At 40.0% G+C, this 25,800-nt stretch overlaps 1 protein-coding gene across 3 annotated transcripts; it reads right to left on the reverse strand.

Moving 5' to 3' along the window:
- Nucleotides 1–1,106: 1,106 nt before the first annotated feature.
- On the reverse strand, nucleotides 1,107–20,950 carry C1H21orf91 (chromosome 1 C21orf91 homolog). 3 transcript variants are annotated; one of them, XM_075170491.1, is made up of 5 exons: nucleotides 20,632–20,950; nucleotides 20,015–20,144; nucleotides 6,069–6,602; nucleotides 2,642–2,704; nucleotides 1,107–2,160 (listed from the first exon to the last, which is right to left on the reverse strand). In XM_075170491.1, exons 2-5 carry the CDS (start codon nucleotides 20,136–20,138, stop codon nucleotides 2,000–2,002), a joined length of 882 nt encoding a protein of 293 aa, XP_075026592.1. In that variant the 5' UTR covers nucleotides 20,139–20,144; nucleotides 20,632–20,950; the 3' UTR covers nucleotides 1,107–1,999. The 3 variants fall into 3 exon arrangements, with proteins under 3 accessions (XP_075026592.1, XP_075026583.1, XP_075026575.1); XM_075170482.1 differs by having other exon boundaries at nucleotides 20,627–20,950; XM_075170474.1 differs by having other exon boundaries at nucleotides 20,609–20,950.
- Nucleotides 20,951–25,800: the final 4,850 nt, after the last annotated feature.

The following is a 25,800-nucleotide window of genomic DNA, read 5'->3' on the forward strand; positions in this document are numbered from 1 at the left end:
AGGCAAATGATAAGAAAGAATTTGTGCTTCCACAGCTTATGTGCCCCAGAAGTTACCCTTCCTAATTATAATCCATCTTAAAACGAAAATAAGGCCCGACAACCTTGTTTGGATCGAAAACCTAATGTAATAAAAATAAAATACAGAAATGTAGTAGGAAGGACTTAAATTGTAGATGCTATGCTTTTAGTTCCCACAAGAGCAAACAGCAAAAGTACAAGTACAGCTTAATTCTCCTCCCTCTCAGTGACGTGGAATTGAGCCCCTCATCGGTCTGATCAGACACCCGGGGAATTCTCACTCAGACTGTACGATGGTCATCTTCACAGATACAAGTAACAACAGTATTTCTCCTCTCACCTTACACTAGCAATTACCTTAGTTCTGCATTAATCAGGTTTATAGACTTGCGGATGGAGATTAATCCCTCTTCTGACAACTATAATTAGGGATTAGCTAGTGCATATTTGCTTATAGGCCCACTTGCATATGCAAGCAACGACACTAACCATTTTTCCCCCTCCTAAACCACAAAACACTCAGAGATGGACAAGTTCAAGTCCCCTCTCACGCATACTCTCAAGCTGTTCCAAACCCCTCTCAAGGCCCTTCCAGAAATGCATTATGGAAAAAAAAGTAAAATTAACCAACCTGTCCTATGTAGTCCAGATACCACTATAGGGAGGGCAATCAACAAACCTAGTCTGAACTTCAGCTTACTTCTCAGTTTGATTTTAAAATCAAATCTTAACCTTTCTTCATACTAGTCATTCTTTCAGCTCAGCTATATAAATTACTCCCTGTTTTCACTTGAAGTGATAAAATCAGAAAGCACGAAGACTTTAACATTAGTGTGTGGGGAAGGGAGTTTCTCCCCCCACCCCTGACTTCTTCAGTGCAACTCAGCAACTTTCAGTTACACAAATGCAGCTCTACAGTCTTTTTGGCAAAGATTAACTAGGATTTCTCAGTATGGTAAACTGACAGAAGTTTTAAAAAAGCAGACGCTGTTCTGTTTTATAATGTGTCATTACTATTTGCATTTCAAAGTGAAAACACTTTATCATAGTCTGATCCAACTTTATAAAAAAAACCTCATAACAAGGTAATGTAGTATTACAAATTTATTTAGTTTCTTCAAAGTAATTTTTCAGCATTGAAAATTTCACACATATAAAACAACTTCAACTTCTATGCATTAAAACCAAAGTATGGGATTTTTTTTTTTTAATTTAAAGGAAGTGCTGTGCCTTTTTTTTTTTTCCTTAAAACATCTCATGAACCAAATTCTTCAGTTATAAAGCTAATAAAAATAAGTGATGCACCACCACATTTTTTTTCTTTAACATGTGAAATTCATCTCTTTGGGAAACAAGTTTTTTTTTTTTTTAATTGTATCATGAAAGATACAGACCTGAAAAAGGATAAACAATCATACACAAGGCATAAACATTACACAGAGTAATTCAGACACTTTATAAAGAGATCTGGAAAAGTACCTAAAATAGTGATATTTATTTAGTATAAAATTTCAATAATAAAATATTGCTCATAATAAATAAGAAAACATGAGTTTCATTAATACTGTTCTCCCCTTAAAGCTCTTTTGGATGTAACATGATCAGACCTGATCAAAACTCAAATTTTTATTTTTCCTCTGTATGAAGGAGGCAGGTTTACAGGCTTCAGGTCGTTCTTTGTTAGAAACAATTTTATTATCAACAAAACACAGAATTCATTTCAAGGGTCATGTATAGTTATGGGAAAAAAAAAGCCCTAGGTGTGAACAAACCTTATTACAGTAGATTTTAATATCTAAAATATTTGCCTTTTTTGTTAAAACCAAAGTGGAATAAGACTTCTCATGGATTATTGAATGCAAAGAGAAAGCTGCCCAAGTTTCCTCAAAAGCTTCTAAATATCTGTGCAGCTGTACTTAATGGTTATCAAAGCTGTTAGGGAAAGTTAGCTCTATAGGGAGATAGAAGTTGTATCCCCTTTATATGGGGACATTTGATTTCATCCCTGCTCGTCCCATCTGTAGACACGGCAGTTTGGAGTAGTTCTTCAGCAGCTGCTCGATAGCAATGTGACGGACGTTGAGCTCTGAGGCCAAAGAGTCCTTTTCTTGAACTTGCTGCGTCAGCTCTTCAAACACATCTGCAAGAACGTTATTAGGTTAAAGCACTTGGTTCCCGTACTTTTCACACAGTTAAGAAGCAGCGCTGAACATTACTATGACAGAGGCACAGACATTTAAGCGGGCGGATGCACAAGAACACCACTTTTTCTGGTTCCAGCACAGCTTGGTGTATGCACTGTAAACTGAACAGGATCACCAGTTTACAGTTTTAGGTGACCTGAGCCAAGGTGGATCAGTTTGTAACTCAAAATGAAGTTGATTCCAGTCAAAAAACTTAAAAGAAAATACTTTATTCAAGCGCCAGTTTGCAATGCCCAAGGAGGTTACATAATAAAAGCACCTAGAAGGTTGGGTTTTTTTTATCTGGAAACATGATATACAGAGATTTCCGTTCAAAACTCAGCTGACAGGAAAGCCATCGCAATTTCTTTTTTAAAGAAGATCTTTTATTACAAAGAAACACAAACCCAAAACAAAAGAGTATTGAAAAATTCTCACCCTGGATTTGCTTGAGCAGTTTTTCATTAAGTTGCTTTAACTCTCCAGGAGTCATCATAGTCACTGAAACAGTAAAATCAGTTATTACTACTACCGAAGTCACATAAGCATCCCTAAGCAGACTGCCATTTTCTCAAATTGTCATCATTTGAACCCAACAATCAACAGATGTGTGGCAGTAAGTCAGAGGCAACATTATTTATCAGTCATCTGAGGAAAGTTCGAAAATTCTCGTTTATGTTGACATAGATAAGGATTTACTCCACGGGAAAGCCCTTTCTTCAACGTCAAAAAGCTGGAAACTCAAGCCCTCAAAACAGAAATGTCCAGAATCGGACTTGTTTGTAAATTGCTTGACGCTTTTAAATGCTTTACTCTCCTCTGACTGCAAGACATGGTTTCCACAGCGTAACCCCTGCAAGTATGTCTGTTCAATTGTGGGCAAGCGGACAATTCTGAGATAAGTCCTGCTACGTTTGCAAGCCTACAGGAAACGGCTTCTGGACAGAATTTTCAGCACACAGCTACCTGTTTTGGCTATCAGTTTTGAGCTTTATACATACAATAATAATGTATACAGTTTCCACTGAGTGACTCGGTGACAAATGAAGAAAAATCCTAGTTTGATACAAAGACCAACATATAAAAATAGGTTTTACTTCTCACTTTCTTGTGCTATGTTCCTATTGAGAACTAAAAGACCCTCTGCATCATTCAAAAGCCCTTCTGTATCTCAGGTTATGAGCACATTGATCATCCTCATGGAAAATATACATTCAACCTCAGAGGAGGGAATTGTGCAAGTATTCTGCACTGCCCTTGACCAACAGCAGCAAGCAAGGAAGCACTGGCCTGCTTCCTAGAAACCCTTCAAGCCAGCAGTGGTGGGTGCAGGTTGGTGCCATGCCTGCCGCTGAGATGCCCTAGGCAGCAGAGTGAAAAATGACAATCCTGATCACCACGGGAGGATACAGGGTACTGAAACAAGCTGTAAGACCCAGTAATTTTTAAATTTTGTTTTTGAACAATGCTGCAGCTTAGCAAAGCTCTCACTGCATACTTAGGAAAAAAAACTGCTGCAATCGTGCAGCTTTTGTCCAGAGATTTCTCAGCGCAAGCATTTTCTATACTGTACGTTTAAAGCATAAATTCTGAAAAGGATGGTTTTTACTTACAGGACTATTTAATTATTCTAAGCCTTCTCTTTCAACCCTTCTCACATCTTGCAGTTACAGGATATTAACTTTCTCTTGCTATTGCCAAACCAAAGAAGTGGGCAATAGCTAAGATAACCTACCTGTTACTCAAGACATAAGGCCATTTAAGAGAGAAACAGGTCCATCTTTCTCCTCCAACAGCCAGGTACAGTGGTGCTCCTTCCTACCTTCAGCTATCGATAGAACAGAAGATGCCTTTCTCACATCTTACCATCCTTTAAGTTAACACTTTTTAAGCTCCATGAAAACCCTGATTGGATTTAATATAGTAATTGACAGCTTTACAAAGAAATTCAAGAATTTTTCCCCCCTTCCTATACTCAGTGGTAGGATGTTACTTCCCATTTCTTCATTACTTTCATCAACATTTTATCAACTGTAGCAGATAGGCAGGTTCACACATTTCCTGTGTATCGGGACAGGATTGTTTCATGCTGCATAATTCTGATACAGAAGGGAAAGGGAGAAGGAACAGAATACCAAATTTAAATAAAAGATTATTCTATCTATGGCTGAGGTAAATTATAAAGAAATATTGACCAAGCTATTTACAGCCACATTAACAATGTATTTTTTTAGTAGAATGCTAAATTGTTACAGTGTAGGTACTGCAATAAGGTGGCACCTAATTCTGGCAGAGAAAGCCTAAGTTTTTCTCTAAAATACAAGCTTTATATAATCATAGAGTCTCCAAATGCATGTCTTTTAAAGCTAAATACTGTAAAAAGATTAAAAAAACCACTCTTATAATGCAAAGCAAAAATGCCTCAGAAGTGCATTATGCAGTGATGATAGAAATAAAAAAAAAATCTGTTATTGTGCTCAAAAGAACTTTATGTTCCCCCGTCCCAAAATCAGAGATCAGAGAGAGAAATTCCAAGTCACTAACTTCAGTTAGATAACCCCATAAACCAGGTCAAGCTTTCATAATTCCTCTGTTAACTGCTCTCCTGATTTATGTAATCCCAATTTATGACTCCAGAGGACAGGTGGTCAAACAGCACAGTATATCTGTTTTGATTTACGGCTTTAAGACTACTAATTCACTACAAATGCAATGTGAAGCATCATACAGCAGTTAAATAAAATCCTTTTACAAAGAATGTGAAATGACCGAACTTTGCAAGGACAGGTTTGTTACTTTGTTAAAAAAATGGGAGCCTAAAGAAACAGATTCCAACTTCTTACAGTACCTCTTTCTTACTCTCTCCTCCGACATTCTGAATTCCATTATTACCTTCTTTTTCATTACCTCATTTTCCACTGAATATTTTACCAGCTTTTTTGTCTTCTTTCTCAGGTCTTTTGAAATTCACAAACCCTCTCCAACTACTTTTCTCATCTACAGAAGTAAGAGCGGATGTATTCAAGTTTAGGGCCAGACACCGTTCTAAAAGCAGGATGGTAACTGCAGAGATCTTTAGGAGCTTACTCCTAGCACATTTCATGTAGGCCAATTCCAGAGACACTACAATATCCTAGATTTCTCTAAATACTTCTTCTAGTCACCTTCTTCTTAAATAACGGTAAAACTTATTTTCTGCTGCTTTCAGTATCACCACAGTCATCAAAAGAACTGCTCAGGTCTACCAGCACAGCCTTTCAGAGGACATGGTGGCATAAGGGCCTTCCCATCTTCTTATGCTCAATAAGCAGAAGAAAAAAAAAAAAAAATCTAGTAAAATGCACAAGGGAAGTCTGCTACTATTAAGAGTGTTTGATTTTTTATGTTGTTTCATAAGTTTGCTCTGCTACCTTACCTCTACTTTCCCCTATTGCTTAGGGCAGCTCTCTGTAAAACGTAACTCAAGGCACCGTACAAGTTCAATAAAACAGCTGTTTTCAGGGGCTTAGCAATCTCCACAGGCAGGTCTGTGCAACTGCCAGGACTGACACATGAAAGTGACTGCAATCAACCGTAACAGTAATTTTTTTTTGCGTATATTAGGCCTGTCCTGTATCACACTGGAATATAACTAACAGGAAAATTAAAAAAAACAACCAAACAAAACCCACACACCAACCATACCCTCCACACTATTTGCTTAGCTATGTAGCCTTTTTCTTCACAAGTTTTACAGTAACTCCAAACTGTCAAAAGCTGCATTTCAGGCTGTGAATTAATGCCCTGTGGGGACATTAAGCGGTCAAGAGATATTTCAAAGAATGCACTTGCCTGCTAGGTTGCATGTAAATAGATATATACTTACGTTCTTCCCTGCTGTATTGAGGATGCCTTGTATGAACACTGGTGAGTGAACCACCTTCAGCTTTTTCAGCTTTCTGGGCTTGGTTGCGATTAGACCACAAAACACTGCTGCAACAGAAGGTAGCACCTGTTTCTTGTAACACACCAAGTCTGAAATCAGTGGATTCTCTTTGTTCCAAAAGAGTTTGTGAGCAGCTCGAGATGCCTCCGGAATTCCCCTCTATCCATTTTGCGGTGTATCTAGGTACTGGGGAGTCGAACTGTGGGAGTAATTTTCTATCAGTCTGATGTCTGAAGTTAAAAAGCTGGTGTTGAGATGTTTTTGAGCTTTCAGGATCAGAGTCTAAATCCTTGTTTTGTGCATACTGTATGATCCAGTTAATTTTTTTGCTCAAGATGTTTTTTACTTCCGCATATGGACTTTTAGAGAGCTTTGATCGTGGGCAGTCCTGATTTGCTATTAAGTGGAATTTTTCAAAGCAGTCTCTGTGCCCCCTTAAAGATCTTGTATGTAGAAGATCTGACTTTGGTACTCCTGTAAAGACACAATAGAAAAAAGTTCACTTACTGTATACTCAACTAATTTTTCAAAATCTTTACTCACAAGCAACCAAGAAAACAAAAACTTAACTAATGCTTTCCTATTAACAGCCTAATCACTGAAGTAAACCAGGATATGTCATACTCTAAAATTTTCTGAAATTCCACTCAGTCTTGAGTCCTTAGCATGCAAAGTGTTTTGTACACAGTAATCTATCTCTAGTGCAGGATTTACAGATTACCTGCATGTGCCTCTCGGATGGTAACACAGATGAAGCAAATTGCTAACTCTGTACATATTGCATCACACCTACACACAAATGTCTAAGATGTAGAAGTAAAATAATCCCAACTATATACCAGAAAGTTCTACAGAACAATACTGAAGAGCATTTTGAGAGCAGTCATTCGTGCTCCCATCTTCTATGGATAACGTTATGAGCCGTCTGCTCAACAAATACAGCAGTGTGCGGGCTTGTGTCATCCAAGTGGTCAAACATAATTCAGACTTCAGTCTTAGTTTATTATTTTGCACTGGTATGAGCCTGTAGCCTAGCTAGAGAAGCAAGTTCTAATACTGTGGGCACTTGCCAACATTAAACTGTCCTGAAATTAATTTCATGTAAGATGGATGCTTATTCTCCTCTTTGCTTGTCCTCCTTCAAAGACTTCCATATAGCTACAGCAGGTAACTTACTCAAAACTCAAAGTAATTGATAGTGATTGACATGTTAAAAAGGAACACAATCTGTGAAGATCTACAGTTGGTGAGTGAACACAGATGGCATGAGAAATGACTATTTCAGAAAGTTAATAGTACTCCAGCACAAAATTACCTTCTGCAACTTCAGTGGGTATTTATTTTTCTTCAGATTCACCTACGCAGTAGATTCAGTATCCAACTCCAGAATATTGAACAGTTCAACATTTATCTCAACACCCAGTACACTACTTGGGAAGTTCCCAATATAATGAAAAACATTTCTGTCAAACAAGTTCCTCATTTCAAATAACAAATAATATACCTGTGAACCACTGGTTGAAAGTGCTCAATGCTTACTAAAGCCAGAATATTTAAATCAACATATGATAATGTAATTTGATCTTTGAAAAAAGGCGACATGAACCAAGCTGCAGCCATTTTACCTCCTAGTACAGAAGGAGATAAAAGTGATGAAAATAAAAGAAAAACCATGAAATGCAACAGGTAACGATTTGGTAATAGAGACTTTACCAAGCAATTAGCAGAAAGCTACATGTTACAACAATTCTCAGTTGTATCTGACTTAATAGTAAACTTTAAGTCCCCCATCCCAAATGATTAACAAATGATAAGTTGTTTTTTTAAGTGATTAAATTCTGCAAAATCCCAAACTACTCTCAAAACTAAGCTACAAAGGTAAAACTCTTAACAGGAAACTACTGAAAACAAATCCAAGCACTTAAATTTGATTATCTCACTTGCTGGTAACTGGTGTTTCAAGTTGGAGAGTTCAAACATTGAGAGTAGCCATTACAAATTTTTGATTTTCCACTCTTTGAGCAGCGTGGAAACTCAAGAGCATTACTGTTTTGATCAAGTCTGTAAGACTCGTACACAAACTTTATGGGGCAAAATGACAAAAAGAGTGGAAAATGAAAGAGGACAGCAGTGGAATTTATTTTGATCTTAGCAGCAGGGAAGAAAGGTAAGGTCATGAAAACAGACACTCCTTCTGCCCATGAACTAAGCATTAGAACAAACAAAAACCATACCCTACCCAGAGGCACCTTTTAAGAAGGAAGTTCCCAAGCAAAGTACAAAGACAGATGTTGTCTTCATGGGTACAGAGTCAAGATTCTCACTCTACACCTCAAAATACCTTTCAACCTCTTTCAGCAAATCGACATTCTCTAACTTTTCTTAAGCTCTACATGATCTGCTGCCTACTTGCAAGGCTATTTTCCCTCTCTATCTCTACAGAGACTTTAAAAAACCAAAATAAACATTTCTAGTGAAAACAAGGAAAGACAAGTAATTTGTTTTCATGACTTATCAGTACAGTTTAAATACAGCAAGTCTGCTTAACTGAAGTAGCATGATGGAAACCCTTAAATCTTTAAGCCATTAAGGAAGAGCAAACACTGTCAACTGAAGTTACAAGGCGTATATTCATAACATTGCAAACCCTACAAAAACAGACTGATTTGTCCAACGTTACTTGCTTTACCCAAGTGATTCTTCTATATGCTACGCTGCTGGTGCTTACAGCGCTTTCTTTCACTTAGAGAAAACGTCATCAGGTTGGCCGAAAAACAAGTTTTACACAATTTTCTATACAGTAACGCTCAGGAACCCACCTAACAATTTGACTGTAAGATGAATGAATGAAGCCAATGCCTTCTGATCACAGGACAGAGTAATCCTGTCTAAAGCAAATACTTGAAGATTCGGTGAAGAAGAGGGAAGAGAACTGCAGAAAGCACAGACAGTGAATCTGGGACAAATGCAGTTTTGCACAGACTGTTTCTAGCTCACGGCTGCTAACAGGCACTAACGTCTGTTTTGCTCTCAGGATATCACCCTTCTCCCATCTCAAAATACCTACCAAGTTTTCACTTCTTATTCTTCCCTGCATCTCCTCTTTCCCCAAAACTAGGGAAAGAACTACTGCACTGTTTCAATTAAAAACAGAAAAAACCTGAATCTTGCAAGTGTAATGAAGTATTTCCAGAGCTGGTTCTAGAGGCATGGCCTCTTGCAGTTAAGTCCTCTGCCTGGCACATCTGAAGAAGCAGGTCAGACTACATTTCCTCACATATACACACTATCACTTCTGTGGCAATCACAAAAGAAACACCTGCACAACAAATGATAGAATACTGCAGTCTCACTTAAAAAAAATTTGTTTGAGGCTTTTTCTGCTTCATTATTTCCATGAGAATAACATGTTACTTGTCCAATAGGACAAGGATGTGAGACCACACAAAATAAACACCACATAGTTTCAGTTATACAAAAAAAGAAGTGCAGCATGACTTTATGAAGCCCCATCTCATTTTTAAGCCATAAGCTCAAGGTTACTCAAGTCTTTCCTTCTGACAAATTTATCTTTTTTAAAAGAGTTCTGAACACTGTTAACTTCCCCACTCCAGAGGCATGCTGCTCAAAGAAATCTATTTTATCAGAACTCAGTAATATCGGGTATGCCTGAAATTAGCAACTACTACAGAAGAAAAAAATGTTACTTCAAAAGCCTAAGTTTTGCTATTTATGTGTCACATATTAGCCACAATGTCACTATTTCTGAACATAGACCAAGTTATTACAAAACACTTCCAGTATACAAGAATATGCCACCCCCCCGGCCAAGACCAGAATTTACAGCCTTCCCCATCTCTTACTCCACTGAAGATAAACAAAAAAGGGTCTATCTAAATACTCTTCAATATAGTAAGGCACAGAAAACGTACCAAACCAAACCGTTTTTTTTGCAGAATTGCTGACAGACTTGCTTCAGCTTTCACATAACTGGTTTGGATTTCTACTGTTACAAACATATGCAAAAACAAAAAAACCAACAACAAAACAACCCTCAATCTTTCTTTCGTACCAAGGTGACAATTAGTCCTTTCCAGAGGATGTGAATAACATCAGCCACTAACCTTCTGGAATTGCATCCCAAGAGCTGAGCGTTCACAGCAGCTGCTGTGCCAGCACAAACTAGTAATGACGTACCAGTATTACAGCAAGTAAGAGTACATTTTTTTAGACAAATCCTTCTGTGGGCAATACCACCAGCTTTATGAGGTGGGAAAAGATGCCTATTTCTTTTCAGTAAGACTTAATACTCCACTCAGATTACTTAATATTTTTCCCTTCATCACAACTGCAGAAAAATCTACCAGCTCGTAAACTGGCATGGATCAAACAAATGATATATAAAGATGATTCAGTTTTAGAAGACACATTACTTTATTTAACACTGTACTCAACGAGACGAATAAAGCAAGATGAGACCTCTGTGCATTACAAGAAGTAGTATCGTAATTTTGATAAACAGTTATTGTCAGTTCTGGGGATTTTCACAGGGTTTCAGTTCTGTCTCAATGTTCCTGTTTGCTAATACCCATCTCAACCTTTTTATTTTTTGGCTGGCTCTTCAAGTCAGCAATCCTACAACCATCAACATTTTTTTTTTTTCACAATTGTATGTATGTGTACATTTGTCCCATGTCTTACTTCCCAAGAATAGGATTGCAGACTACGTCCAAGTATGCCCTACCCTTTACGTATTTTTTCAGAGAAGGAAAAAGAACCTGAAAAAGCAGCAAGAAGCCCACAACCATCTAGAGCAGGAAACTTTCATCTGCAGGGAAAAAAACCCCACCAAAATTCAATAACACCTAGAAGACCGTATCTAACTAACTTAAGACAGCAGATGCTGTTGGGAAACAAGCTCACACCAGAGATCATTCCTCAAGTGAGCAAGATTCACAGGATGATGCCAAACCTCAAGACAAATCATAAAAGAATGTAAGTAAGTGTTTACCATCCATTATTTGCTTCCGATTCTGGTAACTCATGTCTCCTAGATGAAATATGAATGGTATCACTTTACCCAGCAATATCTTTGTATGTTGAGCACTTCTAAGAACATGGCTGCTTATTTAAGAGCCTAGTATTTAGGCAAAAAAAAATTTCTGAATATTTCAATTTGTAAGCTATGCAAGGCAGAAACTCTTCCTCTATACCGGTACAGTTCTCAACATTGTGAGTCCTAATCCACTCGTGCAAAATAATTTTGTAAATGAATGACTAGCAATCAGGCAGTTTATGAAGTAATACACATTTTTGTAACTTCTAGTTATTCGTAAGTGCAAAGTAGCAGACAGCAGGGAGAATATTTACCATATAACCAGGTGTGTGATCACATCTTAATAAATTCTACCCCATTTTAAAGCATTTGTACTTGAAAGTAAATCAGTTTCCATCATATTAAAGTTCTGGGTTTTTTTTTTTTTTTGAAGGGAAGAAATCTACAAAGACTTTATTTCTGCCTTTGCAACTGATTCTTCGAGGACTATGTATAACTTTCCTTCATGATAAAGATACAGAACTAAGTTGAAATGTTTGCTCACATTTATATATAAAGCTGGCTAGAATAGTTGTCTTATTTGGAGATTATAATAATAATGAACAAGTTCAATTCAAAAGGAATGCTCTTGAATACCAAGACTACTTCACATCCCCTCAAAACCAAATGTTTTCATTAAAAAAACAGTGATCATTAGCCTGCTTGTTTACCTTCCACATTGGGTTTTTTCATTTGTTTGTTATTCCTTTTTTAAAAACATTCTTATTTGGTCTTTCAGCTCCATCAGTTGAAAATAATGTCAAAGAAAGCCTGCATTCCCTTCTTAGCAATTTATAATGCAATGCTGGAAACTAATTGTTTTTGCAATGGTGAACAATCATAGCTTGAGCAGCTGAAGAGGAAAAAAAAACCCCAGAATTTAAGATGGAGTAAACTAAAATTAACAGGAATACTTCTAGACACATGAATAGTCAATTGTAAGTTTGTACGATGACATTCATTAACTAAAGCCACATTAAAATTCGTTTAAAGAATTTACAAATACTTATAGGTAAGATTTATACCTGACCATAGGAAAAGGAAAAGCTGCCTTCTCAGTACAATGCTAACGTCCACCATACATACAGCTTCCATAAATGTGTAAAGTATATGTGGTTATTAAGGACAGTCAAAGGAGGGTGAATGCACTTCATAATACAAATTTGTACAGTACTGGTAACATGGGTGAAATTATCTGTTTAAGTCAGAACAGTTAGACAAGGTCCACCTCTAGTTTTAGCTAGTTGTGGAGGCTGCCTTCATAGCCAGTGAAGAAATGCTTCTCAGGCACAATTCACCTCATCCTAAATAGTTAACTCTAGAAAGATTTGTTATAGGAACCTATGCTTTCTCCTTTAATCCTACAAGTAAGCAAGAGCCCTTGTGAAAAGTGCCTACTTTAAGAGCCCCGGCTTTCACTACACATTCCAGCTGCTGCTCCCCTCCACCGTCCACCCCGCACACATACAGTGCCGCTCGTGAAACAGGGATGTTAGCCCGCTCACGGAACAGCTCCTGAACAACTGCTAGTGTCCACGCGGAACGCTAAGACCAGACCAGCTCAAGTTTGGTTTACCTAGTGTACAGGGCTAAGACCTGCAGCAGACAGGGAAATGCTTCAGAAAACATTAAATGCTTGTGTTCATCTCTTTTAAGCCACTGCTGCGTATTAGTCTGCTCGTTAGAAGTGCTGAAAGAGGGGGGGTTCTTATAACAGAAGAGCAGCTCCCAAGACCTGTTCAAAATACATTAAATAAAACCAGCCCATGATGACCTAAGATAGCAAGTCATCCACACATCTAAATGACAAAGGGTGGGGAAAACTGATATTCTTCAGTTGTACAATTCTGCCAACACTGAAAAATGGGATCATTAGAGACATATATCTCCAATACATCTGCCTGACAAGTCTTAAAGCCAACTGCTATTCTTAAGTGTATGCATGCAGTTTCATTTGAGAGTTAAATCTTACGATTTATTAGACTGGCTAGAAGGAAAATGCCAGTGCCATTCATTAACTTCCAAAACCAGATACATGGTAAAGACTAGATATTATCTTGTTCATAAATTAAAGTTCTCTCCTCACTTTCATATGATAAAGCCAGTGCATTCCATACATGAGGTGTGCACACAAATCATCTCCCACAGCATTTCTATTAGCTCCTTTGTATTTTAGCACATAGCAAAGACATCCTATATAAGACAGAACAGAGATCCAATTGACCCTTTAAACACATTTTCAAAATTCATGTTCCCTATAAACTACTTTACTATCTAAGAAGAGAGTTTACTACTGCATTAGACAAGCCAATACATTCTGATGAAAACTTTACTGCAAGAACACTATGTTAAAGATGTCTCACACTTTGTAAGAAAAATCAAATAAACTGACCTAGAAGAGAGTGGAAGCCATGAGACAGTATTTCTGCATTCTGGAAGATGCCAGGTAAGTAACGTAACTGCTCAATCTACTTGTTTGCATGTACAAACCTCCCAAATTTACACACAGATAATTAAAAAATGTACTTTTAGTAGCCACACAGCTCTACTATTACTCAGCGGTACTTATACGGCCCTTAGAAGATTAAGAATAGCATCTCCAACTATGTTTGGACTCGAATTTATAGTTAAGTGGTTTACTGGAAACTGCAGCTAGTTCCCCAAGTCCCTTCAAGTTCGCAGAAATGAGTCATACCCCTGGACTGCAAATGCTACCTTAAAACAAGTTCTCATCTGTCTAGCCTAAAGGGCGATGATGAAATTTTTTAGCTTTTGTTGCCAGAATAATATATCATATTGGTTATTATTTCATTAACATTGAAAAAAATAAGGATGTGTAATATTTTGGAACAGAATGAAATTAAAACAGCAGTTTCCAATCTTTTCAGCTACACCTTACAACCCATTTTATTTTAGTGAGATATTCTTCTGCAGGGTGTAAGAAGGAAAAAAGTAAAATTTGAGGGCTTACAGCTTTTAACAGTTAAAACTTTTTTTTTAAAAAAAAAACACAGAGTGAGGATATTACACAAGATTTTATAGAACTTGACAGGAAACAAGCTATGCAATAAGACAGATTTATTTATAGCATCTTTGTCTCAACCTGGAGACTGGGATGCACCAACCTGATCCTGAAATTGCCTCAAATGCTATGAGTCTATCAGCACTTTAAAGGACCATGGAAATGTAACTATCCTAACATAAATCAGGAGAATAGACGCCCAGTACTTACACTATCTCTTTTTTTATATTGCAAGACCTGGGATACAGACTGTCATTTAGTATTCAGCTGTTGTTCAACTCTAAACAGAAATGGAAGCAAGCCAGTTTGCTTGTCACCTAGCATTCTCCAAGACATTATCGTGGTTAGCAGCATCAGATAAGCAAAAGAGTGAATAAAAATCAGCTCAAACAATCAGATTTTCCCCTTCTATTATGGTTTTGTCTCCGTTACAAACCCTTGAATTTCAGGAAACTCACAGATTTTTAAATAATTCTGCATTAAGACACACCAGCATAAAACCAGGTTAAGATAGATACATTATCTGTGACAAATAATGTAAAGCTACACCATAATTATTACAGACTGTCAACTTTGAAACCTTTAGAGACAACTCCGATGTTTGAACAAATACATTCAAGTATTAAGTTCCTGAAGCTGGGATTTCCACAGGCATTGGGTCACATTCCCACAGAGGGTCACAAAGCGTGCATCAACGAAGGACGCATCAGCATTGCACAATGCATTTCCTCGTGAAGATATCTAAACAACTCCAAGCAGCACCACAGGCAGCACAACTGCTTAGCCCTCTAGCCGCCGCCGCGTGCTCTGCGAAACACGGCTAGATGGTTACAGCCTCCTCAGGAGAATTAGAGCACAGCCAGGTATCTCCGCACGGCACCGCATTCTTATGTGGAAACCCTACAACTAGAATTTCAAAGCAGCTTGCAGGGACACCGTATTCAGGCACAGGGGGTTGTTTTGTGGATATATACACATACAGACAGCTTTTATACATACACACACATATATTTTTATGTGTTCATATATTTTTCCCCCCACCCTCCAGTTATAACTGCAGATCTGTTGTTAGTATTATACATTTGCTATCAGAGTTCAGTTAATAATTTTCCCATATAATGAAATTAAGAAGAAGAAGTTGTTTGTCTCAAACTAATGCACAACATGATTTCCTGGCTTATGCAATCTAGTTACATATGAATTTAAAACGTTTCCTGTTTCAATCCATAGATTACTAATGTGACACCTACTCAGAAAAACAAAACAGTACACAACAATCTCTGCTGATGTTCACCTCGCCTGCACAAGGCAAACAAAAACCAACATTAAACTCCAGCAGACCCACACCACCAGGATATTCTAAACCCCATCTAGAACTTTAAAACCACTGTACAGAATCAGCTTCATTTCTCAAAATGTTAGTTTAGTATTTTCTATGTAAGTAGTTTGCATATTTTAAAGTTTAAGAATCATATTAGTATTCTGTTGTGCTAAATCACCCAACAGTAATCCTTCAGACACAAAAGCTAGTTTTGCAATAGAAGTATTTATCTGTAGCTTAGTCCACTCAGCTTCCCTGAACATGAACCCTCAAACTAAGTGAGCTGAAAGAGCAAGTGCAACAGGGACAAAAATACCGTCCTTTCAAGAGACGCCACCTCCCCCCCTCCACCGTTTAGACTGAAGATTAGCACTACTAAACTCTAAGAAAGTTAATCTTTCATTGTTCAAGAAAGGCTGATGATGTGTAATAGGAGAAAGCTTAAACGTGCATCTTGGCTTTCTGTTTATTCTACATGCTCATTTTCCCTTTTGTCCTCCCTTTGCTATCACTCTTTCAGTCAACTTCAGGGAAACAGACCTTATAATCCATATATATCACTCCTGAATAAATTCTGGGATGGACACCATAGCTGAACTCCAAACTGCATCCAAACCAGTGGTTTCTGTGAATTAACTGAACTTAGTGAGAAGCATAATCACATTTTAGGCTAAGCTATCATTTTATTTCATTAAAAGACTAAAAATCTATTATTAAAAACAATTATGATGGAGACCTGATTTCTGATAAAAAACAAAGGTTTTATGACACAGTAACTAACTTCCTCATTCAGAAACTCAGCAGTTATTTAGTTAAAGCAGATCATAGATTAAGCTTTCTGTATAGCAGTCTTCTCTATAAAGGACTATAAGAATAACTCAATTTCCGCGTCCCCCCCCCCCCCCCCCCCCCCCCAGTTATGTATCATTATTGAGCTAGTGTCCAAACGTCATAAAGGTTACAAAAAAACACCCCAATGTCAGAAAGGTAAGGGCTGAGACACATCACAATACTGATCCAGGAAGAAGTCTGTTGAGTCATTACAGATGGGGATGGTCTCTGATTTGCTCATTTCTAATTACTCATCTTACTTAACCAAGACTATCAACAACATTACCATCTACACACAAGCAAACTTGTACAGCTGTTCAACATCTGTTGAACTCACAGATGTCAGAAGATACAAAGATTCACCAATACTAAACTATAATGCAATTAAGTGCAGCTACGTAAATTATATTTCTGTAGTGTTATGTTTATATACATTTGAGAAAGTCTTGTTTCGGAAGGGGTTCAGGTGGTTAAGCCTTGGGCTAGATCAGTTTCAAGTACGTGGATTTACCATAGACAGCTTTAAGCAACCAGATGCTGGCACAAAGGGGAACAGAATTCCTCTCATGAGTTTTGTTAAAGCACCAGAATATGACACCCTTTTAAAAAAGGAAATTGGGAAACCTACTTCCAGAATTTCATGTATAGACTCATAGAATCATTTAGGTTGTTAAAGATCTTTAAGATCATCAGGTCCAACCGTAAGCCTAACACTGCCAGGTCCACCACTTGCCCTTGCACACGCATCTGCAATGCTCCCTTCTATCCTGACCCACCTCCTAGTGAGGACTGGATGGTCAGGAAAGATGGAAGAGCTGCCACACATTCCCCTTAAGTCAGACAGTTCTTAACACATGGAAGTTAACAGGGTGCTGCAAACAGTGGGAATACTTAAGCATCCTGCAAGATGCTGAGCTGTGACAAACAGCCTGCCTGTTCTTGAACAGCAGCTACTTCCTACTTCACTGAGGGAGGAGTTACGCACACACATCAACACGAAAAATGCGCAAGCCTTAAGCACTGTCCTAGCTGTTGCACGAGTGTCTTTTTAGAATAGCCTATTTCACTTCCTGAATTACTTAAAAATACATATACATATTTTAATTGCTTGGATTTTTAAATATGATGTTAAATAAAAAGACAAACTATTAGTGAGAATGACACTTATTTGTAAGTGTGGGATAGCACATCTACAGAGTTCGTGCAACTTAGAGTTGATTCCGTTCAACAAGTAGCTATGTTGTAATGCACCTGAACTTCATTAAAATATATGCAGGAGGTTAGTATGAAAACATCTAGTAAAACATTCTGAGTTAGTGAATTATCCATTTCATTCCCTATGCAGGGCTGCCAGAAGATTGTTATTTTAGATGTATATAAACCATAGTCTTTGTCACAGGAAAATACAGGAATGCAATAGGTATGACAAAAGTAGTAAGAGCGTGACCATGGATATGGTAAAGGGCTGGCTCACGCAGTGGTTCAGCTAAAAAGTCTTATAATGATTTTTTATAAAGTCACTTACACAACCTCTGCCACCCTTAAGCCTCCTCTCCCTATAAAAGCAGTAACAGTACATCTCTTCAAAGTGGTACGCAGAAAAGAGAATATCAGAAATTGAGGTATTTTGATGCTACACTGATCAAAGATATTAACACTTTTCTTTTACTATGCAAAATAAAAGATTAAGAATATAATGGTTCATGTAATTTCAGGTGAGCTTTCATCAGTATTCTGTTCAAGTAGTCTTCTTTTAAATTAACTGAAACTTTAGAAGATTATGCATAGTAGTCTGCTGCACAGATTAAGTCTTTACTATTATCAAGTCTACTTAGAGTTCCAGGGGGAAAAAAAAAAAGCTGTTCCAGCTAAAACACATGATAATTTTGTAAAGTAATATCCATAACAAGTAACTTGGACAAATCCACAGCTTATCTCAAACGGAGCATAGAAACCATCCAGCAATTTTTTAATCCATCCTGTTTTATTTTTTTCAACACTTCCAAAACAAAACTAGATGCTGAATGTAATCTAAGTACATAATTCTCATTACGGCAATATGTTTTTTTCTAATTTTAAAGCCTGTAGAGAGAAACATCTTAACTCCAGTTTATACTGAGAACCATAAGCCTATCACTTTAAAGCAGTAAGAAAACTCAAGCAGACTGACAGGTTGTCTTAGGCTAGATAGCTGCTCTGAGTTTTAGAAAAAAGTGCAAATACACAAGCATGTCTCTTCTAAACAAAAGCATAAAGCAGGCAAATTACTACTGAAGTATGAAAGTAGTGTTCAGATTAAAATATATTGCCTCTAGCAGCAACAAAGACCTTAAAGGCATCACTTTTTTTTTCTTTTTAAATCAAAACACAGTACTGAGTCAGTATTTAAAAGCAATTCCAATTTGCTAGTGCATTTTTCAGATTTCTGTAAGGTAAGAATAACATTTTATTATCTATATATGCATTAAAAGCCAGATGCACAGCAGAAATAGTGTATGGCATACATATCCTTCCAGCCCTCTACAATCCAGTCAGTTTTATGCTTCTAGGGTTCAGAATAAGCAACTAGATCACCGGGTACAGTGCTCACAAGTCGTAGCATTTTACCCTCAGAAAGACTTGATCTTAAGACCTTTAGTGTACTCTCATACATATCAGAGACACGGCAAATCTTACTATCATCGAGAAGTGGGACTATTCATATAACAGTATTAAGATCTTCATATTCAATTGCTCCATACCAATACAGATTACTCTAGGTAGTCACATGCACGTACAATTGGCAAATACCACTTTATATAACTGGAACAAATCACTCTGTTGCCCGAAAAATCAAGCAACAATACTTACATATCTTACTTGACTTAAAAAAGGGAAATAACCAATCTACTGCTCATTCATGCCCAACACTTGATTCATACATGAATAAGAGCAACAAGATGAGTAAATTCTTTAGCAAAACAAGGTTTGAAATTCTGAAAATACCATTTTGGAGGCCAGAGACGATGCTTACGAGATTAGTCTTTTAAAAAACGGACAAAATTCCTACTTTATAATTTGCAAACTTTAAGAAGCTTTGACAATGAACCCTGTTTTACCATATTAGTATTATCAATTATTATTACCTTATGAAAGCAAAAATAAATAATCCTCTGAGTATTCCTAGTGAAAGTGAAACGTTCATCTGCTTCCAAAAAATCCTATTACACTTGCAATTTAAAATAAGTTTTATACATAGACCCCTCTAACTATTGAACAAAAACCCTGAATAAAGGCAGAACAAAAACTCCTTCCGATCTCAACTAACACCAGAGGTCTAATTCCAGAGGGTGAAAGTAACACCAGGGCATTTCAGACGCTCCTGAAAGGGGGGTACATCTTCACACCTAGAGGAGCAGGCGCGAGTGCACCTAGGGCACCCACCTTTACAGGCAATGAGCTATTTAAGAACCTAACAAACTAGTTTGGCCAGCAACAAAACTCTCTAAATATAATTATACATGTTTTCAAACCTAAGCCTTTACGAAAGCTTTCAGGCAAGATCCGTTTGTGTTCAGCTCCAAGCTAGGCGGTCTACGGATGAAGCTTGCGCCAGATGACTCCTACTGAAACGTTACCTTCGATGTTCAGCTCAAAACACACGTGGCAGAACGAGAGCGTTTCCTTCTCGGTCCCCAGCTTGCAGACGCTGCAGACGTTGTCATCGTCCAGGTCGATGCTCACAAACTGCTCCTCGTTCATGGTGCCCTTAGGGGGGAGAGAGGGGGCGACAAGGGACGGGACCCTTTACTGCAACCGCCACCAAGGCGGCGGGCAGCACCACACGCCGACCCCCGCCACCGCTCTGGCCCCTCGCCGAAAGCCCCGGTCCCGCCCGCCCCGACACGCCGGGCCAGGGCGGGGGGAAACGAGGGAAGGAGCGTCCCGGCAAAGTTTCTGCCGCAGAGCGCGGGGGGCGCGGTGCAGGCAGCGGCCAGGCCGCTCGGCGGGGCCGGGGCCGGCAGGGACCGAGCCCTCCCGCCGCCCCTCCGCCCGCGCACCCCTTCCCTCCCCCGGACGCTGCCCCGTCCCGTGCCGCTCCCCCAGCTCCATCCCGAGGCTCCTCATCCCTCGCTCCTCCGCCCCCGCCAGAACGCCCCGGCCCCGGCCCCGGCCCCGGCCCCGGCCCCGGCCCCGGCCCCGGCCCCGGCCCCGGCCCCGGCCCCGCTCACCGCCGTGCCACGCCGTGCCGTGCCGCTGCCGCCCGCCCCAGCGCCGCGCTCCACTATTGTTCGGCCGCCAGCGCCTCCGCCGCCTGAGCTCGGCGCCAGGCGCCGCCCCCCGCTTCCGGCCGAGACCACGGCTCCTCCGGGACGGGGGGGGGCGTGGGATCCTGGAGCCGCGCTCCGCCGCACCTCGACGGCTGGCGCGGCCTCAGAGCGGAGCGGTGGCGGGCGGCGAGGCGGGAGGAGCTAGTGGCTGCCGCCTCCCCGCCCCTCCGTGCGGCCACAGGGGCCGGGAGCTCCCCTACGCCCCGGCAGCAGTTGGGCTCTCCCAGAGCGCGGCTGCGGCACCTCCCCCGCGCGGGGGAACCGGGGCGGGGCGGGAGGGGTGAGGGGAAGTCCGCCCGGTGCCGCGGCAGCCCCGCCCCCGCCGCACGGCGGGGCGTGTCCGTCCCGCCCCCTCGCCCCGCCCCGCCCCGGGGGGTGGGAGTAAGGGGCGTGGGGGTGTTCGTACCGCCTTTGGGGCCTCGTCGTGCGGGTGTCCCCGCGTACGCTCACGGTTAATTAGCTGGTGGTACGTGGTAGGGCGTACGCGTGGGATTCGCGCAGATGAGGTTTTGTTAGAAGCGCGAAGGCGGGTTGCGCAGGGGAGGCGAGGGCAGGGCGGCGTGCTGGGGGGCGGGGGCGGGCTGGGCTGCCCGGCGCGCGCAGGGCTGGCCGGTCCGGGCTGGACTTCAGCTTGTGCCCTGTCGTGGCGCAGGGTGGGATTCCTCTGACCCGAGCTTTCTAGGAGATAAAAGTTGCTCCTCGGGGATTGTTGTTGTTTTTCACGTCAGGTACCGACGGAGGAAGGAAAGAGAAAAGTTGAACAGGATTGAAAGTTGGTGCACGTGAAAGGAAGAAGAGGAGGAGGAGGAGGAGAAGGGAGAATGTGGACGAGAGAGGAGCAGTCTTGAGGTCCCACGTATATGTATTCCACGTGATGGAAAATACCAAGTGCAGGCTGTAAGGATGATCTGAATGGAAAGTAAAACCAGGCCAGGTCTGTGCTTGCGCCTGGTGGGTGAAGCCACAACTGGCAGATGGTATCGCCCTGGGAATTTCCACAACTGACGGAAATTACGTACACACATTCCTACGTGTCAAAGTAGGATGACTTACGAAAGAGCAAAGTAATCTTCCAGAATCTCCTCTGTCAAAACACATGTCTCTCTACAGTTTTTATTGTTTCTTTCACTGTATTTTCTTGGGGCATTTTCTTCAATTTTATCAAAAAGAAAGAAAAAAGAAATCCCATGGTGTGTTAGAGTCCCTTCCTTCACAGCTCTTAAGTAGCGATTCAGCTTTAGATTTGCTTCTTTTGGAGGATGACGGAGTATATTTCATCCCAGAGCTTCCTCAAATTGTTTCTCTCACTGGCTGACACTGGACTTGGGAGAGGGGTTGCATTTCCTTTGCCCCATCCTTGTCCGCTTTTTTGATATGCATGAAGCGTGGCAAAGCAGCAGCAGCAGCTTGACTTCATTGCAAAAGCAATATTAAGAGAGAAAAAAAGATGTGAGCCTGGGATAGAGGATTTAAAAACAGAAAGGAGAGTCTGGACAGATGGTAAATCTATACATACTGGAGTGTTTTCCCCTCCAGAATCTGATGTAGACACAAAGGCTATTGAGTCTCAATAGCCCTTTGCCGCAGTGCAGCAGCAGTTGTGAAATGCAATGGCAAAAAGGTCATGAATCTTGTTAATAAATGACATATGGGAGACAGTATGGCTCTTGGTAACTGAGCTTGCTTTTCTTGTAAAAAATTACCCTAAAATACAGAGGTCATTGCATTACAAACAATGAAAGAAAACTAATGTTTCAGGTGCGAAGTTATGAAAAAAAACTAGTAAATGCCAAGATGAAGATTGTCTGTGCAATCTTAACTGCTGCCTGTGATGTGGTTTATATGAATACAGACACATGCGTATTTCCTCCCAAGATCCTTGTTTCATCAGTGCACGTTATTTTAGCTAACAGTTTATTACATTGGAAAGTTCTTTTAGTAGCAAACAAATCTGTTCTGTCTTTTTATGTTTCTTTTTCCCTACTGAGTTTGCATTTTCATTAGGAAGGCTTTGGCAGTGATCATGTTTTAATAATTCCCACTGCTTCACCTTCCCCCAGCTGCTTCGTCGTGTTCCCACACTATTTTCTCGCTGTGTTTCAGTGTTTGTGAGATGACACAGGGGACTGGATCACCGATTTAAAAGAAAAAAAATTAATTCTACCTCAGATCGATTCACTCCTTTTCTTCACAGTGCAGCCCTGTAAGCACTGGTGGCAAGGCAGCTGAAGGGGTAATGCATAGATGCAAATGAGTATCATGAAATCATGGCTTAAGCTTCATTAGGATCTTCACTCCAAACAGCTAAAAATTAGAAATTAAAGCTTGTGTCAGTGTTTTACAGACATACTTGCTCCCAGTTTCCTGAGTGAAGGTTTAGAAGTTCTAAAGCTAAAAGACATTTTTAGTGAAATACACAGTGTTAAACAAGAGTCCAGGGAGAGGTGGGGTGGCTTGGGCATTATCAGAAATACTGCAGCAAATCCCCAGCAGAGCTAACGAATTGGCACTGCTCAAATGAAAGTATCTGTGCAGGTTTCTGTGTGTATATTAAAAGAGACTCAGGAAAGAAAAGTTTATAAAGAATTTGAATTTGAAACTCACAGTCTAGGTGAGGTAGGTCTGCCGCCCTGAAAACATCTAAAAAGTAACATTTCAAAATCAGCCTGGCTTCTTTTTCTTCCCTCTCTGCTCTCTTCACTCTGCTTGCCCCTGGGCTTGGGGACGTTTTTTCCCCTCTGTAAGTCAGGCAACTGAGGCTTTTCCAGGCACTCTGGCAGATCTTCATGTTCTTCAGGCAGTTCTCTCTCTGAAGCTAATAAACACCTATATTTTCTCCAACTCTTCTGGGTTTTATTGTATTCTGCTGGTTTTTTCCTCATTTCTTTTACTTGTTGCTATCTTTTTTTACAGATTTCTTGTTTCTGTGTTCATTAACCTCTCCTAGTTTGTTTTATCTTTCACCCCTGGAAGACTGAACAAATATAGATAGGAATATTTTGCTGTACCCCCTGTCTTTACTCCTCTATTTTGTGATCTGTTGTGTCTTCTTATTTTCCTAGTCCTCTTTCGACTTCACTGAGTGTGCAACCTTTTCTATAACGTATTATTTGAAACCTTATTGACTAGTCTTAGTCCCCTTAGTGTGTGGTGTAAAACCTAATTGAAGAGAGGTAGTTCCACTTTCCCTCTCCCTGCTGTTTTCTTTGTGTTGGATCTGATGACCTTATGGCTGCTGCAAGGTGACCTGAGTCACTGAGGTGATCCAAAAGAAAAAAAATCCTAAAAAAACCCCCAGAACTTTTCTTGATCAGCTTATTGAAATGACCATCTCTTCAGCTACATTATTGCTAGATTTGGTGTAAGGATTTTTGGGGTGGGAATGCGACTGACCTTCCAGCAGGCTGAAATTGTGTCAAACTCGATGTAACATCACCAGTCTTATCTCTTGCTCCTAGTCCTTCTGTTCATTTATCCAGTCCCTTTGCTATACCTTCCCTCCAGGCTATGATCCCGTGATCCTCCTTTTGGCAGGATCATTTTTTCCCCTGTTTTTTTAATTTTTGTTGGGTTATGTGCTGAAAAGTAACCAATATCAGTCAGATTCCTGTCCAGTTCACTGCATGGTTGCCCGGACATTCATTGTGGTACAGCAGGGGTTGTGTCAAGATGGCAGGAGGAGTAGAAAGCAGTAGTAGAGACTATTTAAGCCAACTGCATGACTATGTGGGTAAAGACAGCCTAAGTCTTTCTTCTCCTGCCTTTTTCGTTTTTTCTTTTCTTCTTCCCCTTACGACCATTTTCCTTCTGTCCCTTTCCTCCATGTCCATCCTGTTCTGCTGTATGAAGCCACCCCGTTTCTCCACTGCTCATTCTGTAAAGCATTCCTGTCTATGCTATGGCACACCACCAGTCTTCATCTCTTATACCTTCTTCTTCTTCTTCTTGCACTCACTGAATTGCGTGCCTTCGTTCAGCTGAGATCTTCTCCTGTGGAAATTTAGTTTTGTTCCTTAATCAGTGACAGACGAAGGTGTAGGCCTGTTCTGGACACTCGGTAGACTCAGCACCAAACTTGAAGAGACACTGCTAAGGAAAATTTTAAAAGCTAACCATGGTATCACTGGTCTAATTCACAGATGTCATCTCAGTAAACCAGCTAGAAAAGGAGAGGTTGCTCATTGTTAAGTTTTTTGGCTTCATGATTGGCCCTGAAATTAAATATCCAACTAGTGTGAAAAATTATTCCTTGAAAAGTCATGTCCTATATTTTCTGAGGTTAGAAAAACAAATCTGCAACTGTGTACATCTAATAAGCCACAAAATGGAGGAAGCTGAGCCAGCCTAAAATTCCTCCTTGAGTCACAGCATGCGAGGGTGGAGCAACAACAATTCGTGTCTTATAAACAAAAACTTACAGCAGTTTGCTGGCTACAGTGGATCAGAGACATGATAAATCAGTATGTGGCTATTCAAACAATCATGAATGGGAGACAGAGGAGGGGGGTGACTTCTCTGCCTTCACATTCTGGTAAAAGACTTCCTAGTAACTAGTTTATCCTGATTTTCTATTTGGAAGAACACACAAGATTTCCTAATCCTAACAAGATCTCATTGATTAATTATAATGATGAAATAGCACTTAATTTCTAAGTGGTGTTTATGCATTCCTTCTTCATCCATATATTTAAATATCCTTTACAATGCCTCTTGCCCCTTTAATGATCAACAACGCTCTTTAAAGCTCTTTACGCTTTTTCTTTCAAGGTTAACTGAATGTGTTGTCTACTGCCACAGCCTTGTTTCTGGCACAGCCTTGTTTTCCTCCTTGATCGTCACCACAATCTACGAATTTGTGGATGCCTACAAGTCACTGAAAGTGCTGTCCCAAATGGAGCACACTTTCCTCCTGCCCAAATCCCAGCCCTTCTATTCCACCTTAATCCCCCTTGATCCCTCAGTATCATCTGACAGTTTAAGTCATTCCATCGTTTCTAAAATCAAGACTTCATATTGGCTTTTGGGTTTTGTCTAATGTGCCTTGTAATTCTTGGCTATTTCTCTTGTAAATCAGCTTTTCATCAGGATCTGTA

This window comes from Calonectris borealis, chromosome 1 (genome assembly GCF_964195595.1).
Source record: "Calonectris borealis chromosome 1, bCalBor7.hap1.2, whole genome shotgun sequence".
NCBI lineage: Eukaryota > Metazoa > Chordata > Aves > Procellariiformes > Procellariidae > Calonectris > Calonectris borealis.